At 38.6% G+C, this 26,268-nt stretch overlaps 1 protein-coding gene across 1 annotated transcript in view; it reads right to left on the reverse strand.

Annotated features, from left to right (window-relative positions):
* The window catches only part of STARD5 (StAR related lipid transfer domain containing 5), a 45,352-nt gene that overhangs the window by 13,247 nt on the left and 5,837 nt on the right, over positions 1–26,268 (reverse strand). Inside the window, exons 3-5 of the mRNA XM_053717744.1 lie at positions 20,203–20,335; positions 14,994–15,111; positions 3,272–3,365 (exon numbers count right to left, since the gene is read on the reverse strand). Coding sequence (XP_053573719.1) covers positions 3,272–3,365; positions 14,994–15,111; positions 20,203–20,335 — 345 coding nt within the window. The remainder of the gene's footprint in view (positions 1–3,271; positions 3,366–14,993; positions 15,112–20,202; positions 20,336–26,268) is intronic.

The following is a 26,268-nucleotide window of genomic DNA, read 5'->3' on the forward strand; positions in this document are numbered from 1 at the left end:
ATGCTTTTTATTAAGATCTCAAAAAACACAAGTAGCCACAACTTTTTGTTTTTACAATAATGGACTTAACAAAGTTCGGGAAAAGTTGTGGCCATTTTCTTCTGCGAGATACTAATAGCCCACAATCTTGTTTCTAGACCAAAACCAATGGTCACTGCATAGCAAAGATTTAGGTGTTCCGTGGGGAGTGAACATTTTCACACATCTTGCCACTCCTTCATTGGTGAGATAAGTAGTTTTAATAAATATACGTAATTTATTGTTAAAATTAGCATATAGATTTTTTTACTTATAAAAACAAAATCTGTTTTCAGATTTACTAAAGGAACATTATATCTTATTTTTGAAAGTAGCCCCTCCATGATGCTGACATTTGTAATCATTAGTGAAGATTTCAGAATGTTCTAAGGTAGTGAAACTTATGCTTTCCTATAAAAGAACACTACTAACCATCTGTACGAGGGTATGCTCACATTTTTTTCATTTCATTTCATTTTTTTCATTTCACCGAGTGTTACCACTGTGAGATTGGAGAGATGTCTTGTTGCGATCCTTTGATCACTGGGCCCTTAGGGCCCCATTTACGGAGGAGCGAGCAGACAAGCGTCTCAACTCGAGAAGTTGTCTGTTCGCCTTTGCTACATACGGCAGCGGACAAACAGGATCCGCTGCCCATATGTATCATTAAATGCTTAAGTGAGTGTGTAATACCTGCCCTTTCACTCACATGACCAATCGCGTGAGAGAAGGGATTGTCAATCACCGAGTGAGCTCTCTGATTTCCCCTCGCCACCTTAGAAGTGGCGTATGGTGTAAGAAGCAGCGGTCTAAGCAGGCTCGTATGTGCGAACCTGCCCAGCAAGGGCTCCGGAGCAGCTTTCGCTGCTTAGAACATGGAGCTATTAATGAGCAGGGTTAAACTGTTTTTTTGACAAAAAAATATAATTATATCTGTTTTCTGCTCATTGGTGCTGATGGTCACAGAAAAAAAACATGTTGTAAGGGATGTGGCCCCCAGGCAATAGTTTGGCTGACTTTGGGCTAAAGCATAGGTGACCTCATTAGGGCAAGGTCTGGTTAAACTATTGGAGATGCTATTAATATAGTTTGCTGCATATGGTTCAGTAGAATCACAAAGATTTCTGATATGTCATGTGACCATAAGCAGAGCACCTGACCTGAAAATTACATAAGAAGTTGAAAAAAGGGTATCACTGTTAAGTCTGAAACTGTGGAAGGGAAGCTGTATGTTTTACAATTTTCTCTTTACATACTGTATATCTTATAGAAAAATAAGGAGTTTAACGATGAAACCAATTCCATGTGTGTACTATTCCAGTTTATTTAGATTGTATTTATTATATCATATACATAATCTGTTTAATCAATTTATTAGTCGGATTGTAATTCAGTTTAAAAAAACGATAAAAAAAAAAATCCCCCAAGATTGCATATGATGTTATTGTACTTCTAATGAACTGGAATTGAGTGAATTAATTAATTGTACTGGTGCAAACTCATAAGATAGCTAGATAACTATGTATTCAACCCCCAAAGTGGTTAAATACAGGTAAATTCTCACTCCCACTCAGGAGCTGCAAGAAGATCAGCAGTTGTATTGTCCCACCAATCATGTCCTGCTGCAAGGTGTGATGGGGACGTTATGGTTAGGCTAAATTGAGAAGGGGTATCGGATTACCTGTTATAGGTAATGGCTGTAGGGAGGGGTTATGGTTAGGCTTAATTGTGATGAGGGAGGCGGTAGGGGTTAGTATAGTTAATCATTTGTAGTGGATCAACACACCACAGTTAGGGTTAAAGTGTTGTGGGGGCATCAGATCTTCTAGTAATGTCTGTGAGAGAAAGGACAGGATCATTATAGGGGAATGGGTTGGGCCTTATTAGTGTGATTTTGTGTGTATTTTTTGCAGATTCATTTTAATGTTAAAGTGCAAAGGGGTAGTTAAGATGAGGGTCAGTTAGGGTCAAACTATGGTGGAATTATACATCAATGCAGAAGATTGTTTATTGTTGAGTGTGATGTTCATAAAGGTAGTTTTATGATAGCTGATGCAGCTGAACCTAGGACTTGAGGGAAAGGGGTCAGCTGCAGCAATCAATAGACTATTATATTCATACCAGCTCTCATGGTAAATAACAACTGTTGCTATTACTTGGGAGCTTCAGCATTATTTAAAAGGATATGAAAACCATTTTTTTTCTTTTATGATTCAAACAGAGCATGTAATTTTAGACAGCTTTCCAATGTACTTCTATTATCTAATTTGCTTCATTTTCTTGTTATCGTTCATTGAATAGAATACCTAGGTAGGCTCAGGAGTAGCAAAGCACTACTGGGAGCTAGCTGCTGATTGGTGGCTGCACATATATATGCCTCTTGTCATTGGCTTACCTAATGTGTTCACCTAGCTCCCAGTAGTGCAATGCTACTCCTTCAACAAAGGATACGAAAGGAACAAAACAAATTTGATAATATAAATAAATTGGAAAGCTGTTTAAAATTGTATGGTCTGTCTGAATCAATACAGAAAAATTTGGGGTTTCACGTCCCCTTAAGCGCAGATTAGACCAGCTCAATTTTAATTTTTTGCAACCCGCAATTGACAGCTAGAGTTCTGCAGCAATGTTGTACAACTGTCACTATTAATAGTGGGTCCCATATGAAGATCTAATACTATATTGTACATATCTAAACGTAAATGCATTTATAATATAGACAAAATGTTTCTGACTGACAACTCATTCTACAAATATGCTAACATACATGTTTCATTAAAAAGCTATTGGTTGCGGGAAAATAAATAATGCATATAATGTGCTTTTCAAATGTTTACTGTATCAAGTTAAAGGGACTGTACTAGTTCATGTGAGCCATATAGATAACATTGTGATCACGCCCATGGCTTGTGGCATACACTGCACTAATTGGCTAAAATGAAAGTCAAAAGATAATAAATTGTCATGTGATCAGGGGGCTGTCAGAAGATGCTTAGATACAAGGTAATCACAGAGGTAAAAAGTAAATTAATATAACAGTTTTAGTTATGCAAAACTGTGGAATGGGTAATAAAGGAATTATCTATCTTTAAAAAAAATGAAAAAAGAAATGGTGTAGACTGTCCCTTTAAAAGAAACATATCATTTAAAGTATAATTTCAATTAATGTGATAACTGATCATAATCTGATCACAGTCTGGGTTTCACAAGACACTGGCACTTAGAACATAGAGAGATGATGGATTATCCTTACCCAGGTACTGGAACACAGAAGCAGCCACATGAATGGTTAAACCCTCTGACAAAGGGCCGCTGAGGAGGACAGCCTGGGTGCTCCACATTTGTTGCTAAAATTGCATAAAACAAGAAATGAAACAAATTTACAATTAGCTATTTATACAAAAGCAATCTATAGTGTCACATTCTTCCAAGTCATATCGACTGTCTGTAATACACAATGGTACAGAGGAGGGCAAGTATTTAATTTTTCAAATCTGACATTTAAAGGGACTGCAAACACCTTGAGATATCAAATTCTTAGTTATGAGTAGTAAAACAACTTTGCAATAAACTTTCATTAATTATTGTGCCCACAAATGCTATGGAATTTAGCTATGAAACATGGCTGGTCTAATTCTACAAATAGAAAAAAGCACAGTGCAGACTTCGCAGGGCTAGTCCAGTTACATATATTTCCCTTATTGGCTTAAGATGATCACAGATGCAAAACAATGAAATTCATACTAACAATATGACAGTGACTAGCCTTGTCAGCTGCAGACTCACTCAAGCCCAGATTGGCACATCCAAATGAGGCAAGTCCTGGAGTTTTGCTATTGTAACCAAGTTTGTTATAAAATGATTTAGACTTAGCTGATATTGTATGTTGCTCTATATCAGTGTTTTTCAACCAGTGTGCCGTGGCAGACTAGTGTGCCGTGAGAGATTCTCAGGTGTGCCACGGCAGACTGACAACAGTGTGACATATTTTTTAAACTTTGCTTGTTTTTTACTCCCAGTGCAGGGGTAGTTTGTAGGAGGCATGGCATAACAGCACAATACATACAGTATGTGTGTGTTTGTGTGTATGTGTATATATATATGCTGTATTAGGCTACAATGTGTGATTTTTTTTTAAATTTTGGGATGGTGGTGTGCCACAGGATTTTTTAATGTAAAAAAGTGTGTCACGGCAAAAAAAAAGGTTAAAAATCACTGCTCTATATCAACAAACCAAAAAAAAATTGAAATTACAAGGTGTTTAGATAACACATCAGATCCAATGTAAAAGGGAACAACTCTAAAGGAAAAATAGTCATGAGCATCCAATCTATTGATACATTAAAATACACTGTTGTGTACAAGACTAGGGGGGTACAGAGAACAGGAATGCTCCAGGCTATGATTTAAATAAATGTTTGTTGAGTGCAGGAGGGACACAAAATAAAATTAAGCAGAGGAATGCCTAAAATTCGGCTTGTTTCTGTGTCCCAAATGGTTGGCATCTAAAACTGAAACCAAACTCACGCAGATAAAAAATAATTTCACAATAACTTATTTCTTTTTTGTGGCCAGTCACTACTGTATGCACTATATATAAAACTAGAAATTCTGTTTTGTTTCATAACAATAGCTATGTGGAAACCGTTACAAATGGTGGTGCCAGGAGTCATGATAAGATCGCACAGGACTGAATTTATAATTAGGCGTCCATATGATTTCTCAGATGCATAGGCATATTAAACATACTGTAAAATATTCTAAATAATCAATATATGCTTTACAGTATGTTTAATCATTTTTAATAATTATATATTTTTTTAATATTCTTTATTTAATATTTCATTAGCCTGCCTTATAATTACTGTTTTCATGTGCGCTAACCCAACCTCGTTAGTCATAAATTGTGACCCCCGATGCGAGTTGCTATGTGAATTATAAAATATTAAAATGAATTAAAAATTATTATTCATGTTTTTTTTTGTTTTTGTTTTTTTGTTTATTTAAATTTTTCTTTATTGAATGCAAAAACTTTACATACATTTGTGAAGTAGAAGAGCCAGCTATGTGGCTGGGCTGTGGTACAGAATAATATGCATATGTATATACAATTATTACAAATATTTGGTAACATTTACTCGTAGAAATTTGTTTCCTGTGTACATATATAGCGGTCAGGTGTACTCTGTCCCCGTATATTGTTGAGTTCACCCTGCGCAAATAGGGTACCTTTAGCTCTCCTTGATAGGTTCCCTAGTGAACCTTAGAAATTACAGTTATAAAAGTAGGTGAGGGGAGAGCCAAAAGGCTAAGGTAGGTGAAATAGCCTCAATATCTAATAGGCAGTAAAATATACAGTTTTAATAAAATGGTGTATGGTCTATTACAATAAAATACATGGATCCATGTCTAAAAAATGTATATAGAAACAGAATACTATGTCCCCTGTCTTCGTCAGCTTAAATGTATAGTCGTTCAAAGGAGTGATTGTTAATCTATGTCACTGTTTTTCTAATGCTTCAGTTGTGATTACGTGAAACCGGGCAGTGCTCCTTCCATCTCCCTCCCCCCTAGTATAGGTCGGTAAAGTAAAGCTGGTTCTCATCCCGATCTCCCTTGGTTTTGAATTATTTAATGTTAACTCTTAAGCTGCTGTTTAATTGGGTCAGGTTGACTATGTAAGAGAGGTGGGCAAACCAGCCGAACCTGCCGGCTAGTTCACCATCTCCCGTCAACAGCCTGTCGTGTGTCTGTAGTATGTTGACTGTTGCCAACATTAGTTTGTGAGTTGTCAGTGTGCCCATTTGCCAGTGATGGTATATTTCTAATTGTAGCAATGTAGTGACCTGTATTTTCCAATTATCTACATCAGGAACAGTTTCCAACTTCCAAAGCCTCTGAATTAATACTTTTGCATAATTCAGCATCATTATTAACAGTGCTCTGAGTGCTGGGTTGTCTATCTTTGGGAGCGTCAGGAACAGTAAGACCTGTGGGTAGTTAGGCAGTGTCTGTCCTATGATTTTTGAGATCTGGGCTAGAACATCAGTCCAGAATGTGTCCAGTTTGTTACAGTGCCACCATATGTGTGTTGGGGTCCGTATTTCGCCACATCCCCACCAGCATTTATTACTGGAAGTTTTATATATTTTTTTAAGTCTGCTTGGAGTGAGGTACCACCTGATAAGGTATTTGTAGTTGGTTTCTAAAATCCCAGTGGAAATTGAGGATTGTTTAGTGTACAAGAAAGCAGTTTTCCACTCTTTACATGTAAAGCTAGACCCCAGTTCTTTTTCCCATGATTTAGTATATGTAGGTAGTGTTTGAGTATTTTCTGTCAAAAGCAGTTTATACAGAATGGATATTGCGTGTTTCAATGTGTTGTCAAGTAGGCATAGGGCCTCAAATGGGGTGGTCTTTCTGAGGAGATGTTGTATGTCCGGATGGGTAGTTACGTAGTGGCAGATTTGAGTGTGAGAGTACCATGTCAGGGATAGTTCCGGGTGTGTTTCCGAAATTTCCTCAAATGTTTTAGCTTTCCCGTCCCTAAATAGTATGGAGATTGTTCAGTCTTTTATATGGGTAGCAGTGTCAGCCTGCGTCGCTGTGAGATTATTCATGTTTTAAGGTATTTGAGTGGAACGTGCTCCAAGATATATATATATATACACACATACAGTATGTGTGTGTGTGCAAGCCTTTTTCTTCATTCATTCATATTCATTTAATATTATGTGGTTTTCATAAACCAAACTTTTTATCTCCTACTAAGTTTGGTTTATGGATAACACATAATATCAAATGAATAATTTAAATAAAGATGTCTTGAAAAAGGCTTGCATGTAAGCCGAAACATCAACAGTTTTTTACTGTTTTTAAAGATACTACAATAAAGGATTTCTTTAAGCACCTGCGAGTGCCCTCAACCTGCATTACGATATATATATATATATATATATATATATATATATATATACATATACATACAATATAGCCCTTTCCATTCAAACACCTTGTGATATACCATATATTGTTGTGTAATAACACATTGGAATTATGGATCTTAAATTATTTACTTTTTTTCTTCTTGTTTATCAACATTATAGTTTGTTTTATTTATGTGTCAGAAATTATTCACTGCATTGTTTATCGTACGTACTTTGCTGTGGCCAATTAGGCAAATATTAACCAATCATTATGCAGCATGCAGTAGTGTCAGGGATATGTTTTTCATGGAATGAACTCGATTCTCTGTGTGAGTTGCAAACTACTATTTTCACAGCAGACAAAATAAATAATAAAAGTGATTTCTAAACTATAATAAAATACAGTTTAATGTCTCTTTAATAATAAAAAATAAAATGTATTCTTATCTGATAAATTATTTTCTTTCTTGGTAGTGAGAGACCATGAAATCCATTCTTACAAGTAGTAATAAAACACCTGGCCACCAGAAGGAGGCAAAGGCACTCCAACCAGAACATTCAAAGTCCCCTCCTACTTCCCCAGTAGTTCATATCCAAGGATATGGAAAGGTAAGTGATATAAAAGGGATAAGAGGTGAAAACTGGAACTGCCGCCAACCAAAAAAAAAACAGGGCTGGTTTGTGGACACTCTACGAAGAAAAAAAATAATTTATTAGGTAATAATAAATTTAGTTTTCTTTCTAATGGTAGTGAGAGTCCACAAAATCCATTATTACAAGTGGGAAATGATACACAAGCTGTGGACCCAAAATAAAGAAGGGTGGGACTAATAGGCAAGGCAGTTACTTAGTTACCAGACACCACCGCCTGAAGAACTTTTCTGCCAAATGATAACTCAGCAGAGGCAAAAAGATAAAATCTGTAAAAATTGGTGAAAGTATGAAGAGAAGACCAGGTGGCAGCCTTGCAAATCTGTTCTACCGAAGCCTCATTCCTAAAGGCCCAAGACGTAGCTATGAAACAAGTGGAATGAGCTGTGATACATGCCGGAGGCTGGTGACCCACCTCCATGCAGGCCATCCAAATGCCAGAAAAGAAAAAAAAAAAACATGCTTTGCGACTGCCAAAATTCCTTAGTAGCATGCAGGTAAAACTTTAATGCTCTAACCACATTTAGATTATGCAACAATCTCTCCTTAGATAAACAAGGATTAGAACATAAGGACGGCACTACAATCTCCTGATTTATGTAGTCGGACAAGACCACCTTAGGCAGGAAACCAAGTTTAGTTTGCAAAACCGCCTTATCCTGGTGAAAAATCAGGTAAGGAGAATTACAATGAAGGGTCGATAACTCAGACTCTACGAGGAAATCGCCATAAAGAATAATACTTTCCAGGAAAGTTACTTAATATCTAGATAATGCATAGGTTCAAATGGAGCATGTCACAAAACTTAGAGAACAAGATTAAGACTCCATGGAGGAGTAATAGGCTTGAAAACTGGCCTAATTCTAACCAAGGCCCGAACAAAGGACTGAGCATTAGGCAATCGTGCCAGCTTTTAATGTAAAAGAACAGAAAGGGCCGAAATCTGTCCTTTTATAGAACTAATATTATTATTATTATCGGTTATTTGTAGAGCGTCAACAGATTCACCAGCGCTAACTAGATGAAAGACCCTTGTCAAGACCTTCCTGAAGGAACTGAAGAATACGCAGAATTTTTATCTTGTGCCAAGAAACCCTCGATCCGCACACCAGGACAGGTAAACCTTCCAGACCTTATGATAAATATGCCTGGTAACAGGTTTACGGGCCTGGACAAGAGTGTCAATCACAGACTCAGAGAAAATGCCTCTGAGACAAAAATAACCATTCAACCTCCACCCAGTTATCTAGGTTTTGATAAAAGAATTGACCTTGAGCTAGAAGGTCCTCTCTCTGAGGAAGACGCCAAAGAGGAGCAGACAACATTCCTATAAGATCTGCAAACCAAGTCCTGCATGGCCACGTAGGATCAAAATTGCTGACACCCTCTCTTGCTTGATCCTCGCTTCGACTCGAGGAAGAAGAACTATAAACCAGACGGTAATCCCAAAGATCTGCCAAAGCCTCTACCACCTCCACAAGGGGATCCCATCGATCAAGATCCATACCTCGGCGGCTTGAAATTTAGGCGAGATGCCATGAGATCTATCTCCGGACGACCCCATAGAGAGACTGATTGAATATCTCCTGATTGAGAGATTATTTGCCTGAACGGAGAATTTGTCGACTTAGTCTGCTTCCCAGATTTCTACTCCCGGAATGTGAACTGCAGAAATGAGACATTGATGTCTCTCAGCCCAAGTCAAAATGCAAGATACCTCCTTCATTGCTAGAGAACTGCATGTCCCTCCTTGGTGGTTGTCTGAGTTAAATCGAGTAAAACGGACAGAACTCAGACTGAGTAACGCTAGAAGATGGCCCTGAGCTCCAGAATGTTTATCAGAAGAGACGTCTCCTAAGGATACCAAACTACTTGTGCCCTCCTGGAGCCCCAAACGGCTCACCAACCAGAGAGACTTGCATCCATAGTTATCATCTCCCAGGATGGGCAAAGGAAGCTTATTCCCCACTTTGATCTCCATTCCATTACTTTAGCATGCACAACTGTAGAGGTCACAAATGAAAGTGAGCAAATGGCTTAGCGCCTGATGCCGCCACCATGAGTCCCACTACCTCCATGCACTGAGCTACTGAAGTAAAGGGGGTAGATTGTAAACAGTGATACGCTGACTGGAGTTTGCTTCTGCGCTAATCTGTGAGAAAGATCCTCATAGACACCAAATCTATAAACACTCCCAGGAAGTCTGCAGAACAAGAGAACTCTTTTCCAGATTCACTTTCCAATCATGACTCTGAAGATACCAAAGTAACTTTGCAGTGTGAGAGGCTGCTAATTGAGAAGATGGAGCTTGAACCAAGATATCATACAAGTAAGGTGGCACAGAAATCCTTGAAGTCTGGCTACTGCCAAAAGAGCTCCAAACACCTTTATGAAATCCCTCAGAGCCGTAGCCAGACCAAAAAGAAGAGCTGCGAACTGGAAATGTTTGTCCATAAATGTGAATCTGAGATATTGATGATGATCTCAATGAATTGGAATGTGAAGGTGTGCGTCCTTCAAATTCACTGTATTAATGAATTGACCCCGGAGCACAAGCGGGAAAATAGATCTGATTGTTTCCATCTTGATGGAGGGAACCCTCAGAAATTTGTTTAGACTCTTTAGATCTACAATAGGACAAAAAGTTCCCTCCTTCTTTGGGACAACAAAAAGATTTGACTAATATCATTTGCCTGTTTCTTCTGGGGTAATTGGAACTATTATCCCCCTCTTTTGAAGGTCTGAAGCACATTGAAGAAAGGCCACCCTTTTTTTCTGGCCTTCCTGATACTCGGGATAACAGAAACAGGCATATTCTCCCCCCAACTGGAAAAGACACCGGTATGGGGGCGCCACTTCATGCAGACTTAGAGTCCGTAGCATACTTTTTGCTTTGTTTGTTCTTGTTCCATATTGGGCTCGGCTGCCAAGTACCCCTGGGGGGGTTCTAGTTTGTTTGAAGAAGAATTTATCTGTTGTTCATTCTGGCAAAAGGAACAAAATCGACCAACTGACCGTCCCTTCAACTTGGCTTTCTTATCCTGAGGAAGGAAAGCTCCCTTACCTCCAGTGAGCATTGAAATGATGAAATCCAAATAAAGACTTTCCTTTAAAGGCTGAGGACAACAATCTGGACTTTGAGACCATATCAGCTGACCAGGATTGCAGCCAAAGCGCCCATCTGGCTAATACCGCCAAACCTGTATTTTTGGCATTAATGCAGACAATCTGAACAATAGCGTCACAGATGAAAAATGAGCCATTTTGAGAGCCTGTATACGATCTTTAATATCTTCCAAGGGCAATTCAAAAGAAATCAAATCAGCTAAAGAATCACACGAAAAAGCCGCAGCACCCACCAAGGCGGCAATGCTTACAGCCAGTTGAAAAAGAAGACCCCCTTGAAGGAAACCTTATTACAGATAACCTTTAAGCTTTCTATCCATTTGGTCTTTAAAGGAAGTACTATCCTCTAGAGCAGTGCTTTCCAAACTGTGTGTCGTGACACATTAGTGTGTCGGCGGCAGTGTGTAGGTGTGTCCCTGCTTCAGCACAAACATTTTTTAATTTAAAATTATTTTTAATTTTTTTTTTGGTTTCTGACTTTCTGCCTGCCTGCTATGCATATCACATGGTTGACACGCGATTGATACCTAGTGGGTCATCTTACCTATTGGCGCAGCTTAGCGGAAACTGAAACTATTCCCATTGGCGGCACATTGGCTCCTGACTGCACGTGTAGACTCCTCAATCAGCTCATGACTGCATGTGCAGTCAGTGAGTGATACAGCAGTGTGTTTGCAGCGCGGGCAGTAGTCAGTCGGAGTCGCAGAGCTCTGAAAGCAGCAGCTTAAACGCTGAGCTGAAGTCAGAAGTCAAAGTATTGGGGGTTTTTTTAAGCTAGTTCCCAGTAGTGCATTGCTGCTCCTGCTCTTGATATATGGAGAAGGAAGTAGAAGCTTTAAAATGCTTGATGATAAAATGTGAGTGTCTTTATCTAATATTGCACTAAATATTCAGAAACCGTGTTCATCCCATCAACCTCATACATCCCATTAAAATAGTAAGTAGCTATTGGTGTTATTAATTCTTGCACATTCTTACATACTGTTACTTGTAAACACATTTTGTTATTATTTATTTTATGTATGTGTCTGTATCTGTTAAAACAAATTAGTTTAACCTCCTGTTTGCTAGTACAACTGAATTACTGTGTTGCAAAATGATGTAGGTCTAAAAAGTGTGTCACCAACATGAAAAGTTTGGAAAGCTCTGCTCTAGAGGAATGGTGGTTCTCTTAGCCAAGGTTTAAATGACCCTGTCAACCTTTGATACCGTGTTCCACAATTCAAGATGAGCATTTGGAAGACGAAACAGCTTCTTAAAAGAAGGAGAGGGAGAAAAGAAAACCCCAGGTTTCTCCCACTCCTTTGAAATGAAAGCAGCTAACAAGGACGGAACCAGGAAAATGTCAGTAGCTCTAGATTTGGGTTTAAATATGATGTCTAATTTCTCAGCTGGTTTGTCCACAGCCTGTTTGGACTCTGAAACCCTAGAGTACACAGAACCTCCTGAAGTAGGAACCTAAGGTGTTCCATCTTGAACCTAAAGGTGACATCCTTATCCTCCCTGTCAACATCCATAGTGGAGTCTGAAGAGGATAGTTCGCCCTCTGAAGTGGAGGATGATGAATTATCATCTGCTACCTGAGTATGTCTGTCACTGGAGAGTCCAGCAGTGTCCCCAGATCTAAAATCAGAAGAGCGGTGTTTAATTTTACTTTTGCGTTTTCTCGAGGATGGCAGTACACCGAGGACCACCGACACAGCGGACTGAGGCTGGGAAATGAAATCTTGTGGGAAGGGGGAAAAATTACCCTGAGACACTAGAATTTTTTTATTTGAACCACCCCCTTAAGAAAGTTGAATAGGGGACATACCACAGTAGGCTGACTGCTAGATCCTGTAAACTGTGTTTGCGGAACCTGGGTAGCCTGGGAACTAGGGCCTGGGGAGTCAGACTGGAGAACAGACAGTAAGCAAGAATTACATAGCTGCGCTGGTGGGCACACTAAATTAGCCTTACAAAAGGAGGCATTTATTATTATCAATATAAACCTCAGACAACTCCTCTCCAGGAGCCACTTCAGCAGTCCAAGGCTGATCCATGTTACCCCTCACTCACAATGTCAGGAAAAAATTAAGACCCAAAAAGAGTACAATGATATAGAATGGAGGAAATATAAGTAACCTCCGAAACTTGGAGAAAATGTCTTAAATAAACGTTCTACTTGAAGGCAGTGGATGACCCAAAGACCATTACACCTGATCGTTAAAGAAAACTCTCTTGCTAAATGCAGACCCCTGAAGAGGAAGTAGGAGGGATATTTAAATTTTCTGGTTGGGGTGTCTTTGCCTCCTCCTGGTAAGAATGGATTTGTGGACTCTCACTACCATTAGAAAGAAAGATAAATAAATATATTTCGTTTTAAGATGAATGATTGTTGAGCTCTATACGTTTAACGCATAATTTAAACAGGGAACACAAATACATAGCTTTACCCCCTTATTGGTTAAAGGGACATGAAACCCACATTTTTTCTTTCATGATTTAGAAAGAGCATACAATTATAAACAACTTTCTAATTTACTTCTATTATCTAATTTGCTTCATTCTCTTGATATTCTTTGCTGAAAAGCATATCTAGATATGCTTAGTAGCTGCTGATTGGTAGCTGCACATAGATGCCTCCTGTGATTGGTTCACTGTGTGCATTGCTATTTCTTCATTAAAGTATATCTAAAGAATGAAGCAAATTAGGTAATAAAAGTAAATTGGAATGTTGTTTAAAATTGTATTCTCTACCTTAATCATGAAAGAAAATGTTCGGGTATAGTGTCCCTTTAATTGCCATGGTTACATAAGCATACCGTCATTAAACTTTGCAGTGGGCAGTGGCATGGGAATCTCTGGAGAGTTCTGAAATATATACTGGTAATTACCCTCAAACTTTTAGGGCTAGATTACAAGTGGAGTGCTAATTTATCGATAAATAATCAGCCATTACAAGCGGCTGGTTATTGATACTCTGAACTTGCGGTAGAAATTAGCGCTTATAAAATTATGGTTATCTTGTTAATTTTATAAATGTGCCCCAAATGCCCCCAAAATACAGTGGTGTGTATTTTATTAAAAAATAAAAATTGTAACATTTTCATTTTTTAATAATGGGGGCTAAAGTTGGCGGGTGTGGGGTATTAGAAAAAAACGGCACTGAAAAGTGCCTTTACATTGCGGTCTATGGGATCTGTGTGTTCCCAGTAAATATTTATGCATATGCTTATATACATATAAATTTATGTGTTAAAGGGACAGTCAAGTCCAAAAAAAACCTTTCATGATTCAAATAGGGCATGTCATTTTAAACAACTTTCCAATATACTTTTATCACAAATTTTGCTTTGTTCTCTTGGTATTCTTATTTAAAAGCTAAATATGCTAATGTCTTATACCTCAAAGGCCAACTATAATCTGAATGCATTTTGACAGTTTTTCACCACTAGATAGCATTAGTTCAGGTGTTTCATTTAGATAACATGGAGCTCACACACGTGAAGTCACCTAGGAGTGAGCACTGATTGGCAAAAATGCAAGTCTCTCAAAAGAACTGAAATAAGGGGGCAGTTTACAGAGGCTTAGATACAACGTAATTACAGAGGTAAAACGTGTATAATTATAACTGTATTGGTTATGCAAAACTGGGGAATGGGTAAATAAAGGGATTATCTATCTTTTTAAAAAACTAAAATTCTGGTGTTGACTGTCTCTTTAATATGTGTATATACACATATTAACACATAAATATATATGTATATAATCATATACATATTTGTTGCCATCGCTGCACAACTTACCCCCTTTGCTTTGGTTCTGTGCCGTGTATGACGGAATCAGAACGAGGCTCCCATTGGAGTCTATGGAAGCGCGGTCTTGTGAGCGCAATGCTTCCCAGTAATGCGAACTCGAGCTCGCATTCACATTGCTGTCAACTTGTAATGCCAGCAGATATTAGTGTGCCCTGGTATTACTCAGTGGAGCGCAAATATCACTTTCGGGAAAGCAAGATTTAGTGCTCCACTTGTAATCTGGCCCTTAATTAGTTTAAAACACAATCACAATTTAACCTAAACCAGCCACTCTACTAAGGATTTTTATAAATTAGTCTAAATATTCTTTTGAATAGCCTAAATTTCACTGAATGACAGTTACCCTAGACCAGAGTATTTTTTACTTGAAAACATACACTAAAATCATCACACAACGTAAAATGTTCAAAAGTGTATAACAGATAAAAATTAAAAAGATAAACACTTCTTTTTTAATTACAACTATACTTACCATTAGATGTTATGGAGCCATCTTCGTAACGTTTAATTAAAATGACATCTACAAAGTCCCTTGGAGCAATAATATTCATGGCAGCTGAAGGTGTTACTGTTCTGCACACAGTGGTATCCTATTAAAAAAAAAAAGGCAAAGCAAATTTGATATTGCACAATTCCCAGAATTCTCTTTATATAAGAACCAACACAGATGCACAATGCAAATAATTGCTGATGTTTAACCTTGATTTTCCCCTAGACAAACTGTGATTACCAGAATTACACAACTAGATTTTATGCAGGTTATTTAAACAATCCTTGAAAGATAAGCCCTGTGCTTTTTGCTTCACTTTCATTTATAGAAACACTTCACTAACATATAAAATGCTACAAATATATGAGTATTTATTTTCTGATGAAGCAAATGCACAACTTGCTGCATAAACTAATACAATCCTATATTATAAAAGACAAGAGTTTGTCTGAAGCCGTCATGCGCAGTTCAGACAAACTCTTGCCGCGAGGACCCGGCAGCAGCTCAGCTGTAGGAGGCGCGCGAGGACCCGGCAGCAGCTCAGCTGTAGGAGGCGCGCGAGGACCCGGCAGCAGCTCAGCTGTAGGAGGAGAGAGAGAGAAGAGAGAGAGAAGAGAGAGAGAAGAGAGAGAGAAGAGAGAGAAGAGAGAAGAGAGAGAAGAGAGAGAAGAGAGAGAAGAGAGAGAAGAGAGAGAAGAGAGAGAAGAGAGAGAAGAGAGAGAGGAGAGAGAGGAGAGAGAGGAGAGAGAGGAGAGAGAGAGAGAGAGAGAGAGAGAGAGAGAGAGAGAGAGAGAGAGAGAGAGAGAGAGAGAGAGAGAGAGAGAGAGAGAGAGACTTTTATTAACCTGTAGTGAAGCACGTTTTAAGCACGTTTTATACTGCAATGAAAGATTGATATACTGTACAACTTTTATCCCATGTTTTCCCAGCACACCATAGCCTTCATTTCAGTCCAATATAAAAGTCATGTGAAAACTGTGTGTAGCTTGAGTGATTTGTTGCTTAATATACTAAGCAATTCTAATCCATTAGAAACAATGTTTGAATTAGATAAACTGATCAGTTACATATGTACAACAACAAAGGAAAAGATGGGCAAACACATGAAAACTGTTTGAAACAGGCATTTCACATGATTTAAAAAATGTTTTATTCTCAGACAGGCATGGACTGGCTATAGGGCAAATATTGGTATAAAGCAGTACAACCCATCTAATGGCATCACCAAACTCTAGGTTTATATACCAAGGAGTGATCTTAGTGACAGTGGTATAAAATTAGCAACAGATAGGCCAGTGCCTTCCCAATGAGATTTTACTCCTGTAATCAATTAATGTACCAATCATTGGAGGTTGGAGGGCATCCCTGCTTTCTGCCAGCTAGCCTGCTACTTTTGTGTTCCCCTCACACACACCTGTTGCTCACACGTATCATAGACATTTTGGTAATTTGTTAGCATGTTCACAATGGGCATAAATATGAACTGGAGGCCTCTCTGGTTCTCAACAGCATTACATAAACTGTGTAGGAACTCTGGGTAGTGTAGCCTACTCAGGGCAAAAGAAAAAAAAAGGATCATAAAAAGCAACATATTTTACAGCCCAGTTATTTTATGCACACACAAATTAGAGATAATGGGGTATATTTATTATAGGACACAATGTAGCGGATCATGTCCGCCGCACATCGATAAATGCCGACAGCATACGCTGTCGGCATTTATCATTGCACCAGCAGTTCTAGTGAACTGCCGGTGCAATGCTGCCCCCTGCAGATTTGCGGCCAATCGTCCGCTAGCAGGGGGCGTCAATCAACCCGATCGTATTCGATCGGGTTGATTTCTGTCAGCCGCCTCAGAGCAGGCGGATAAGTTATGGAGCGCTGCTTCATAACTTCTGTTTCCGGTGAGCCTTCAGGCTCGACGGAAACAAAGGACATCAAGCTCCGTACGGAGTTTGATAAATTGACCCCAATATAGTAATATAATGTGTGTGCAACTTATATGAACATGTAATGACTCTTGTGGCTGATATAAAAAGAGCAGCTTTCCAGCCTTTTAGATATCAAGTTTAAAGCAATAAATATAGGAGGGCTGTGAAAATGTATCTCTATCTCAGCCAAACATATTCCATACACCCATGTGACCAAAATAGACCAACATTCATTAATCCAAATGGCTAGTGAATAAATCATGCTTGGCACGTTAAAGGTACAGTCAAGCCCAAAATAAACTTTAATGATTCAAATAGGGAATGTAATTTTAAACAACTTTCCAATTTACTTTTATCACCAATTTTGCTTTGTTCTCTAGTTATTCTTAGTGGAAAGCTAAACCTAGGAGGAAATTAGGCCAATTTCTAAGACCTTAAAGGTCACCTCTTATCTGAATGCATTTGACAGTTTTTCACCACTAGAGGGTGTTAGTTCACGTGTGCCATATAGCTAACATTGTGCTCACGTCTGTGGAGTTACCTAGGAGTCAGCACTGATTGGCTAAAATACAAATCTGTCAAAAGAACTGAAATAAGGGGGCAGTTTGCAGAGGCTTAGATACAAAGTAATCACAGAGGTAAAAAGTATATTAATATAACAGTGTAGGTTATGCAAAACTGGGGAATGGATAATAAAGGGATTATCTATATTTTTAAACATCAACAATTCTGGTGTTAACTGTCCTGGGCTAGATTACAAGTGGCGAGCTAACCGTTGTGGGTTTTTGCATGCATCGAAAATAGGGCGCATATTACAAGTTGAAAGTAAACGCAGTCACAAGAGCATTTTACTCTTGTTGGTTTAGCGCAACTGAAACCGTGGCATAAAGGGTGGTGTATTAAAAAAAGTTGCACTAAACACAACATAAATACATTGACAATTACAGTTACACTTATATAAACACCATCTGATAAAAAAATATTCATATAAATATTAAATAAAAAGTTATAAGGGTTTAAAGGTATATGGTATATGGCAAGGTGATTAACTGCACTACTGGGAGCTAGATGTTGATTGGCGGCTACAAATATATGCCTTTTGTCATTGGCATTGTGTTCATTTAGTGTATTTAAGCAGGCATTGGAAAAGATTTAAAGGACTCTTCACCAGGATGGTAAACCCTTAATATTGGCCAATGCTTCCTAATAACTCTGTATATTTCTACTCAAAGAATTATACTCAGAGACAAAGACCAGTCTCTTATTTTCTCTTTCCTTGATTTTCTGGGTTTGTCTATCTCTATTTCTGAGACTGTACATTACTCTTTCTATTTCCTTTTGAATGAATGTTGGAGAATAATCTCTCTGCACGAACCTGTCCCCCAGGTAACAGATTTATTAGGGAAGGTGGATGTGCACTAGAAGCGTGTAATAAACTGTTCATATTTGACTTTTTCCTAAACAAATATGTTTTTAAAGGGGAATGAAACATAAAATGTTTCTTTCATGATATAGATAGGACACACGATTTAAAAAAACTGCAATTTACTTCTGTTATCTAATTGTCTTCATTCTCTTTGTATCATTTGTTGAAGAAACAGAATTGCATTACTGAGAGCATTGTGTAAGCCAATAACATGAGGTATAAATCTGCAGCAACCAATCAGCCGCTCCTGAGCCTACCCAGATATACTTTTCAGTAAAGGATACCAAGAGAACAAAACAAATTAGATAATAGAAGTAAATTGGAAAGTTGTTTAAAAGCACATGCTCTATTCAAATCATGAAAGAAAAATGTTGGGTTTCATGTCCCTTTAAGCAATGACTTTCCTTATAAATCAACGTATCCAGAAATTGCACAGAAGACTTGCTCCATGAAAGAGTGAATTTTATCGTCGCAGTATTGATTTCATCAACAAATTGTAACAGGGATTCAAAGTCACCCCATCAAATGCCAAAAATATGGTCTATATAGCGCTACAAAGTGGCACCATATAGCAAAAATAATTCAGTTGAATAAACAAAATATTCTTCATAGACATTCATGAATATATTGGAATAGGTGGGTGCAACATTGGATCCCATTGCCTTTCCCTTTTTGGATAAATAAATGTCATAGAACATAAAATATTTGCAGTAGAGGATAATCTGTAATAAGTCAAAAATAAATTGGTGTACAGAGTAACACCTGCTAGTATCTAGAACATGTTATTTCAAATAATAGATAATATACCCTCGCTAAGGTGGGGGGAGGGGGAGACAGGGAAAAATTAAACATGAAGCTCTATGGATTTATGGGCTAGATTCTATACATCCTCAGAGACTCAATAGAGAATTAGATTGGCATATCTTTCTGTGAGGTGAATACAGTATAAAGGGATCTGCATAATGTTTTTACGTGTGTAATTGGTATATATTTGTTGTCATTTTGTGTGGGTGTAGTTCAGGAATATAACCACTAGAGGTCAATATGTGACTAATGAAAATTATGTAAAGGGTTAATCTTAATTGCTACACCTGTCTATGTTTTGTTGCAGGTGATTTAAACAATATTTGCGCACATAACATGCATGCATGATTATTGCTTCTACAATAAATGCTTTGGACTTTTTTGAGGCTGTGCTGCTGTATTTTGTGTTTACCTGTGGCTACAATATTATGCAGTAATTTGAGCTGCTTGTAAGCCCTAAATATACACAGGTGCTGGCTGTACATTCAATTTGATCAACCAATGAGCATTAATAGGGAGTAGCTATCAGCCAATAAGCCAAAAGAAGCCAGTATATTTTTGACTACAATGTGCCTTTTTATGAATGTCCTTTGTTTAAGGGACATGATAACCAAATTTTTCTTTCATTATTCAGATAGAGCATACAATTTTAAATAACTTTAAAACGTACTTCTATTATCTAATTTGCTTTGTTCTTTTGTGATCCTTTGTTGAAGAGCATAACTAGGTAGGCTCAGAGATGGGAGCAAGCTGCTGATTGGCGGTTGCACATATATGCCTCATGTCATTGTCTTACCGATGTGTTCAGCTAGCTCCCCAGTAGTGCATTGCTTCTCCTTCAATAAAGGATGCAAAAAGAATGAAGCAAAACTGATAACAGAAGTAAATTGGAAAGCTGTTTAAAAAAATATGCTCTATCTGAATCATGAAAGAAAAGTTTTGGGTTTCACATCCCTTATATGATTATTCATAGATCAAACAGTTTATTGAATGTCTGTCTTGTTGAATTAACTTTTTTTTTTTTACTTACATCAGCAATTGCTTCAATAAGTTGAAAGTCCTGTACATTGTTGTCCCATTTGACTCTCATTCCTCCAGCTTCCGGCTTTATACATTCCCAAACATGTTCTGGTTTTGCTGGAACTATTCCTTCCCCTTTATATCTATAATACAATACAATTATTCCACATTTTTTATTAATTCAGCTTAACAGCTACATTTTTAAAGTAGCCTAAAACATTGCTACCAGTAGATACATAAACCAATACTCTATGGTAAAATGTTAACCTAGAAAATGCATCTTCCTTGATAAACTTCATAACACAGATTTAGACTGGAACTTTTTCACCCTGTAGTTTCTTACTGCTTATTGTGGATTTACCACCGTACACTTCACAAACGATCCTCCTATTGTTGGAAAAAATGGCTCAAAACACTTTGAAAAAAGCTAATTAAAGGAGGGCTTGAAATACCCAGGTCCAAAAGTGTTAGTGTTACCTAGAAATTGGTATCTGGTACCTGGAAAAGTGCCCTGACCCTTTAAAGGAGAAAGATACATGACTGACAGACACAGCTCTCCCATCTGTGTGGTGTGCATTTCCAGCACATTCACATGGAATATATGTCCAGCTGTCATGTCTGACAAAATCAGACTCAGCGCTCTCCTGCTCTTTCCTCCAACTCTACTGAATGTGACTATCATTACTCCCAACATTTGTGTCTGGGTATGAGTGACTCTGGAGGTTGAAGGGAACCTGTTACCATGTTGTGGGTGGAGCTGTGTTGGGAGAAGTGGGTGGTTATTGGACAGGAACCTGGGTGTGTCTGGGTGGTCTGTGGGTGTATCTGGACACTTTGTGGGCATGTCTGGTTGTTCCATGGGTGGGGCTAATGGACATGCTGCAAAATGGGACATGTGGCTGTCTCAGAGTAACAGTGGGACAAATCTCACAATCAGGGACTGTCCCTTTCAAATAGGGACAGTTGGGAGGTCTGGCTATTCTTGACAAACATTAGTGTTTTACATGGTGTGTTTGAGGCAAAGTAGCAGTGAGTAAATCCCCCTGACTGCCTATGTGTGTCTCAGCAAAGCACCAGTTAAAACACTGCTGAAGAGATTTACACACTATATGGTCAAATGTATGAGGACAGCCCTAATAATTATTGAGTTTCAGCCACGCCCATTGTTAAGAGGTGTATACAATCCAGCACAAAACATGAAATCTCCAGTACAATGGATCATACTGAAGAGATTGGCGACTTTAAACGTGGCACTGTCATAGGATGTCATCTTTGCTACAAGTCATTATGTGAAATTTCTGCCCTACTAGATCTGTCCTAGTCAAGTGTAAGTGCTATTATTGTGAAGTGGAAGCAGCTAGGACCAACAACAGCCCAGCAACAAACTGGTAGACCACACTTACTTACAGACCACACAAACTTACAGAGCGCATATCATCTGTTGCGTCTTTCACTACAGAATGTAAAGTTTGGTGGAGGAGGGATAATGGTCTGGGACTATTTTTCAGGGTTTGGGATAGGCCCCTTAGTTCCAGGGAAGTGTCATCTAAATGCTATATGATACAAAGACATTTTAGACAATTGGGTGCTTCCAAATTTGTGGCAACAGTTTGGGGAAGGTGCTTTCCTTTTCCAGCATGACTGTGCCCCTGTGCACAAATGAAGACATGGTTTGACAACTCTAGATTTTGATCAAATTTATCATACCATACATTAAAGCAACACAATCTTCAAAGGGAAACTATCAGTATATTTAAATGTGTTCATTTCTGTTAATATGCATATTTTGTTAATTAATTAATGCTGTGGTTGTGTTAAAACTTGTTTTTACTGTGTTGCTGCTCTAATTTAATTAAAATATATCTGCTTCTGGGGGGCGGAGCCGACCAGCGAAGCTAATGGTCGCATAGTGAGAAAGCTCCGGTACTGTCGACTCTAATGGGGGATTTATAACCTCTAATTTTGCCACCAACTGGGTATATCTGTATAAAGGGACCTTGCTGAGGCTTTGTATATGCCGATTTCATATTTATGAGATCGCCCGTGCACAGTATGAACACCGATATAGCCTGAGGCCTAACTAAGAAGGACGGAGCAACCTGTGACGCAGCTAGAAACACACCGCGCACCTCAGAATTGCCGGATAGACAACAAACACAAGCTGCAACTTCAGAGCAATAAGTGCTGTTCCTGAAACTTGACAGGTGCTATTTGTGTCTCCTCAGGAGAACCCGGGTACCGAAAGAAACACCGGACCAATTTCACCGGGAGCACAGGTAGATATTGACGGCGCAATAAACTGCAGAATAAAACGGCTGTTTAAATCAATTCAAGCGCAACACCACATTCATGAGGCTTGAAATAGCGACCTATTAAGACACCATAAGGCCTAGGACTGTATAAATATATAACTACAAAAAGAGCTGGCCTGCTAAAAACGACTATTAACACCGGCACAGGCATATCATTATAAGAACTTTATCTCCTATCTACCAGGGATTAACCTTATACACTAATTAACTTATACTATATATATAATCCGATTGCACATTACAGAAGGCACTTATAGTGGAGTGTTATCAACGAATCTAAAGGCCTACTCAAAATCACATAATGGCTTCCAAAAATTAAAACAAAACAGACAAATCTTCCAAGGGAGGTACACTGACAGGAGGCAAATTGAATTCATACTTTAAAAGTCAGGACTCTCCCGCTATAGGGGATTCTACACCACTTAACCCAGACCAACATGACAACTTATCCCAGCTCAATAACTCTGCTCAAGAGGATTTAACGCCTATAACACAAGCTGACCTACAAACATTATCCACAAAAGCAGATCTGACCTCCATAATGCACCAGGTTAGCAAGGCCATCAAAGATGGACTAGCAGAAGTTAAAAGAGATATCAGGGAGTTGGGAGATAGAGTCATGGAACTGGAGGAACAGATGGAAGAAATAAATAAGTCATCAGACAACACCACCCAAGCTTTTCAGTTCCAGCATGAGGCTTTCGAACACTTACAAATACAAATGGAGGATCTTGACAATAGAGGCCGCCGCCAGAATCTATGGATTCGTGGCATTCCAGAAAAGATTTTACCATAAGAATTACCCTCTTATCTCCAAAATCAATTTAAATATTTACTAGATCCTGAAAAAGACCCCATCACTCTAGATAGAGCCCATAGGGCTTTAAGACCAAAACCTCCTGATCACATGCCCCCCGCGACGTGATTCTTTGCTGCCATAAGTTTACGGACAAAGAGAAATTGCTACAGGCAGCCAGGAAAAAATCACCTTTACACTTTGGAGAAGATACCGTACAGATTTATCCAGATCTTAATCCAATTACCCTAGCCAAACGTAAGGAAGCTAGATACCTAACCCTACACCTCCAAGACTTGGGAATAACATACAGATGGGGATTCCCCTTTGCCATCAAGGTCTTGAAAGATGAGAAGACTTACATATACAGAGGACCGGAAGATATAGAACAGTTCTGTAAGCAACTTAATATAGCATTACCTTCTCTGCCTAAACTCTCGGACACTAACAAGAGCAAGAGCCAAACAGGACTAACAGCACCTAAATACCAGAGGAGGAATTGGTCTACAATGCCACACAAAAGAAGGAACACTGAGACATCTGATTTTGCCCCTACTTCACGCTCTGCAGATGAAACTTGATGTCTTTCTTATTAAATCTGTTAGAACTACTTAAATAGCATCTCTGAGTAGGCTATTAGCAGAAGATAACTAGCTTTAGAACTGTAAACCCAGTTGAGTGTAATAGCTATCATAATTTATATGATAGAAACCTTTAGCACCCATTTTAAAGTGGAGAGACAAAACCATCAGTCTTAACCCCCCCTATCCACTTGTAGATTATTCACAGTTTGTATTGAAACCAGTTAGATTACTAGTTAACTTTAGCAATGAGTAATCTTAATACTTGTTATTTTTTGTTTTATTTGAGTTTGTGTTATTATGTGTGTGTTGTACTGGTCAAATATGATTATCTGCTTATTGCCCTTAGATCTCCAAATAGAGAAAATGTCTTCTCCTCTTGTCTTGAATACCTTTTCTCAATAGAGGCCTCATACTCAGGACAATCCTACAGAAGACACATTAAACACCCGTGCAGCTGTCTCCGGCAGGTAAGCCAATCCCTACATAAATTTAAAGTCTCCCCGAACCATAGACATGTTGACTCCTAAGATACATATCCCAAAACACCAAGGGACTTAATTCCCCAACAAAGCGCTTGGTGGCCCTTAAACACCTTGCTAAATATCCTCACTCGATCGTGTTTCTCCAGGAAACTCATTTTGTTGCTGGAGAAGAACCCACCCTCGTATCAAAAGACTTCCCTACAGGCTTCCATAACGCATACAACACTAAAAAACAAGGGGTCTGTACCTTATTTCATAAGCATCTACATTTCCAACTACATAACAAAATAGTAGACAACGAGGGTAGAATCTTGATCCTGGTGGGTCTCCTGTTTAATAGACCTGTCACATTGGTCAATGTGTATGCACCTTTAAACCGTAGACGAAAAATTTTCCATACACTGCTCACGCTCATTCTAGAACACAAAAAGGGTTTATTGATAATGGGAGGGGACTTTAACACTATACTAGACCCAGCGCTTGACACTTCCTCGAAACACGGGCAGACAAAATCACGAGCACCAAACACAGCCCTTTCAATGATATAATCCCTAGGGTTGGTAGACGTATGGAGGATACAGCACCTAACACAACGGAATTACACATTCTATTCACATCCCTGGACCTCATATACTCGCATTGACTACATATTTCTTGATAGGAACCATCTATCTCTTTTAAAAGACACAGAGATTAGTGCTACGGCATGGTCTGACCACTCCACTGTTCTTATGGACCTGGAGTGGCCGGATGCACCTACAATACCCTTTATATGGAGAATGGATAATTCTCTTCTCCATCACCCCCCGGTTCAGAAAGTGATACAAAAAGCGATTACGGAATACTTCCTATTTAACAATAACAATGAGACACAGCCAAGTTTCATTTGGGAGGCACACAAGGCGTACATTAGAGGAGAATGCCTGAAACAAAAGGCTATAATGAAGAAACATTATAACTCCTCTATCCTGACACTGACAAACCGTTTGAATGAACTTGAACTAAAACACAAAAATAACCTCACTGATACAACATTATTATCGCATATAACTAAAATAAGACAGGACATCAATAAGATTCTGACGAAGGAAGCACAGAGAAAAGCCCTAGCACTTAAAAAAATTTACTTCTATGAAGGCAATAGAGCAGGACCAAGACTTGCTAGGCTTCTCAATGAACAGAAAGTGAAATCCCACATTAACAAATTGATAACACCTCTAGGCCAAACTTTGATAGACAGTAAGGAAATTGCAGATCAATTCGGTGCATATTACAAAGAACTATATAATATACGAACAAGCCAATGCCCAAATAGATTTAGCAACATCAAAAATTATATAAAAGAAGCAAACCTGCCCAAAATCCAGACATCATTAAGAGAAGAATTTGAAACCCCTATCACGTTACAAGAAGTTCTCTCCGTCATAAAAGACCTACCCTCAGGTAAAAGCCCAGGCCCAGATGGGTTCACCAACATGTACTATAAAATGTATAGATCCTCCTTAGCGCCACACCTCCTTGCCCTGTTCCAGACTATCGACAGGGGTAACCCCCTGCCCACTGAAATGCAACAAGCTCATATATCAGTTATCCTGAAACCGGATAAAATCCCTACAGATCCCAAAAATTTTAGACCCATATCATTATTAAACGCAGATCTAAAAATACTAGGTAAAATTCTAGCAAAAAGATTAAACAAACTACTCATAGATATTATTCATACTGACCAAGTGGGCTTCATCCCTCATAGAGAAACGAGGGATAACACTATCAGAGCCCAGACCCTCATGTCATATGCCAAACACCATAAAATACCGACGGTCTTCTTGGCGACAGATGCCGATAAGGCTTTCGATAGGCTTGATTGGCAATTCCTCAAAGAAACATTGATAGAGATAGGGA

The sequence above is a fragment of the Bombina bombina genome, chromosome 6, assembly GCF_027579735.1.
Source record: "Bombina bombina isolate aBomBom1 chromosome 6, aBomBom1.pri, whole genome shotgun sequence".
NCBI classification, from domain to species: domain Eukaryota; kingdom Metazoa; phylum Chordata; class Amphibia; order Anura; family Bombinatoridae; genus Bombina; species Bombina bombina.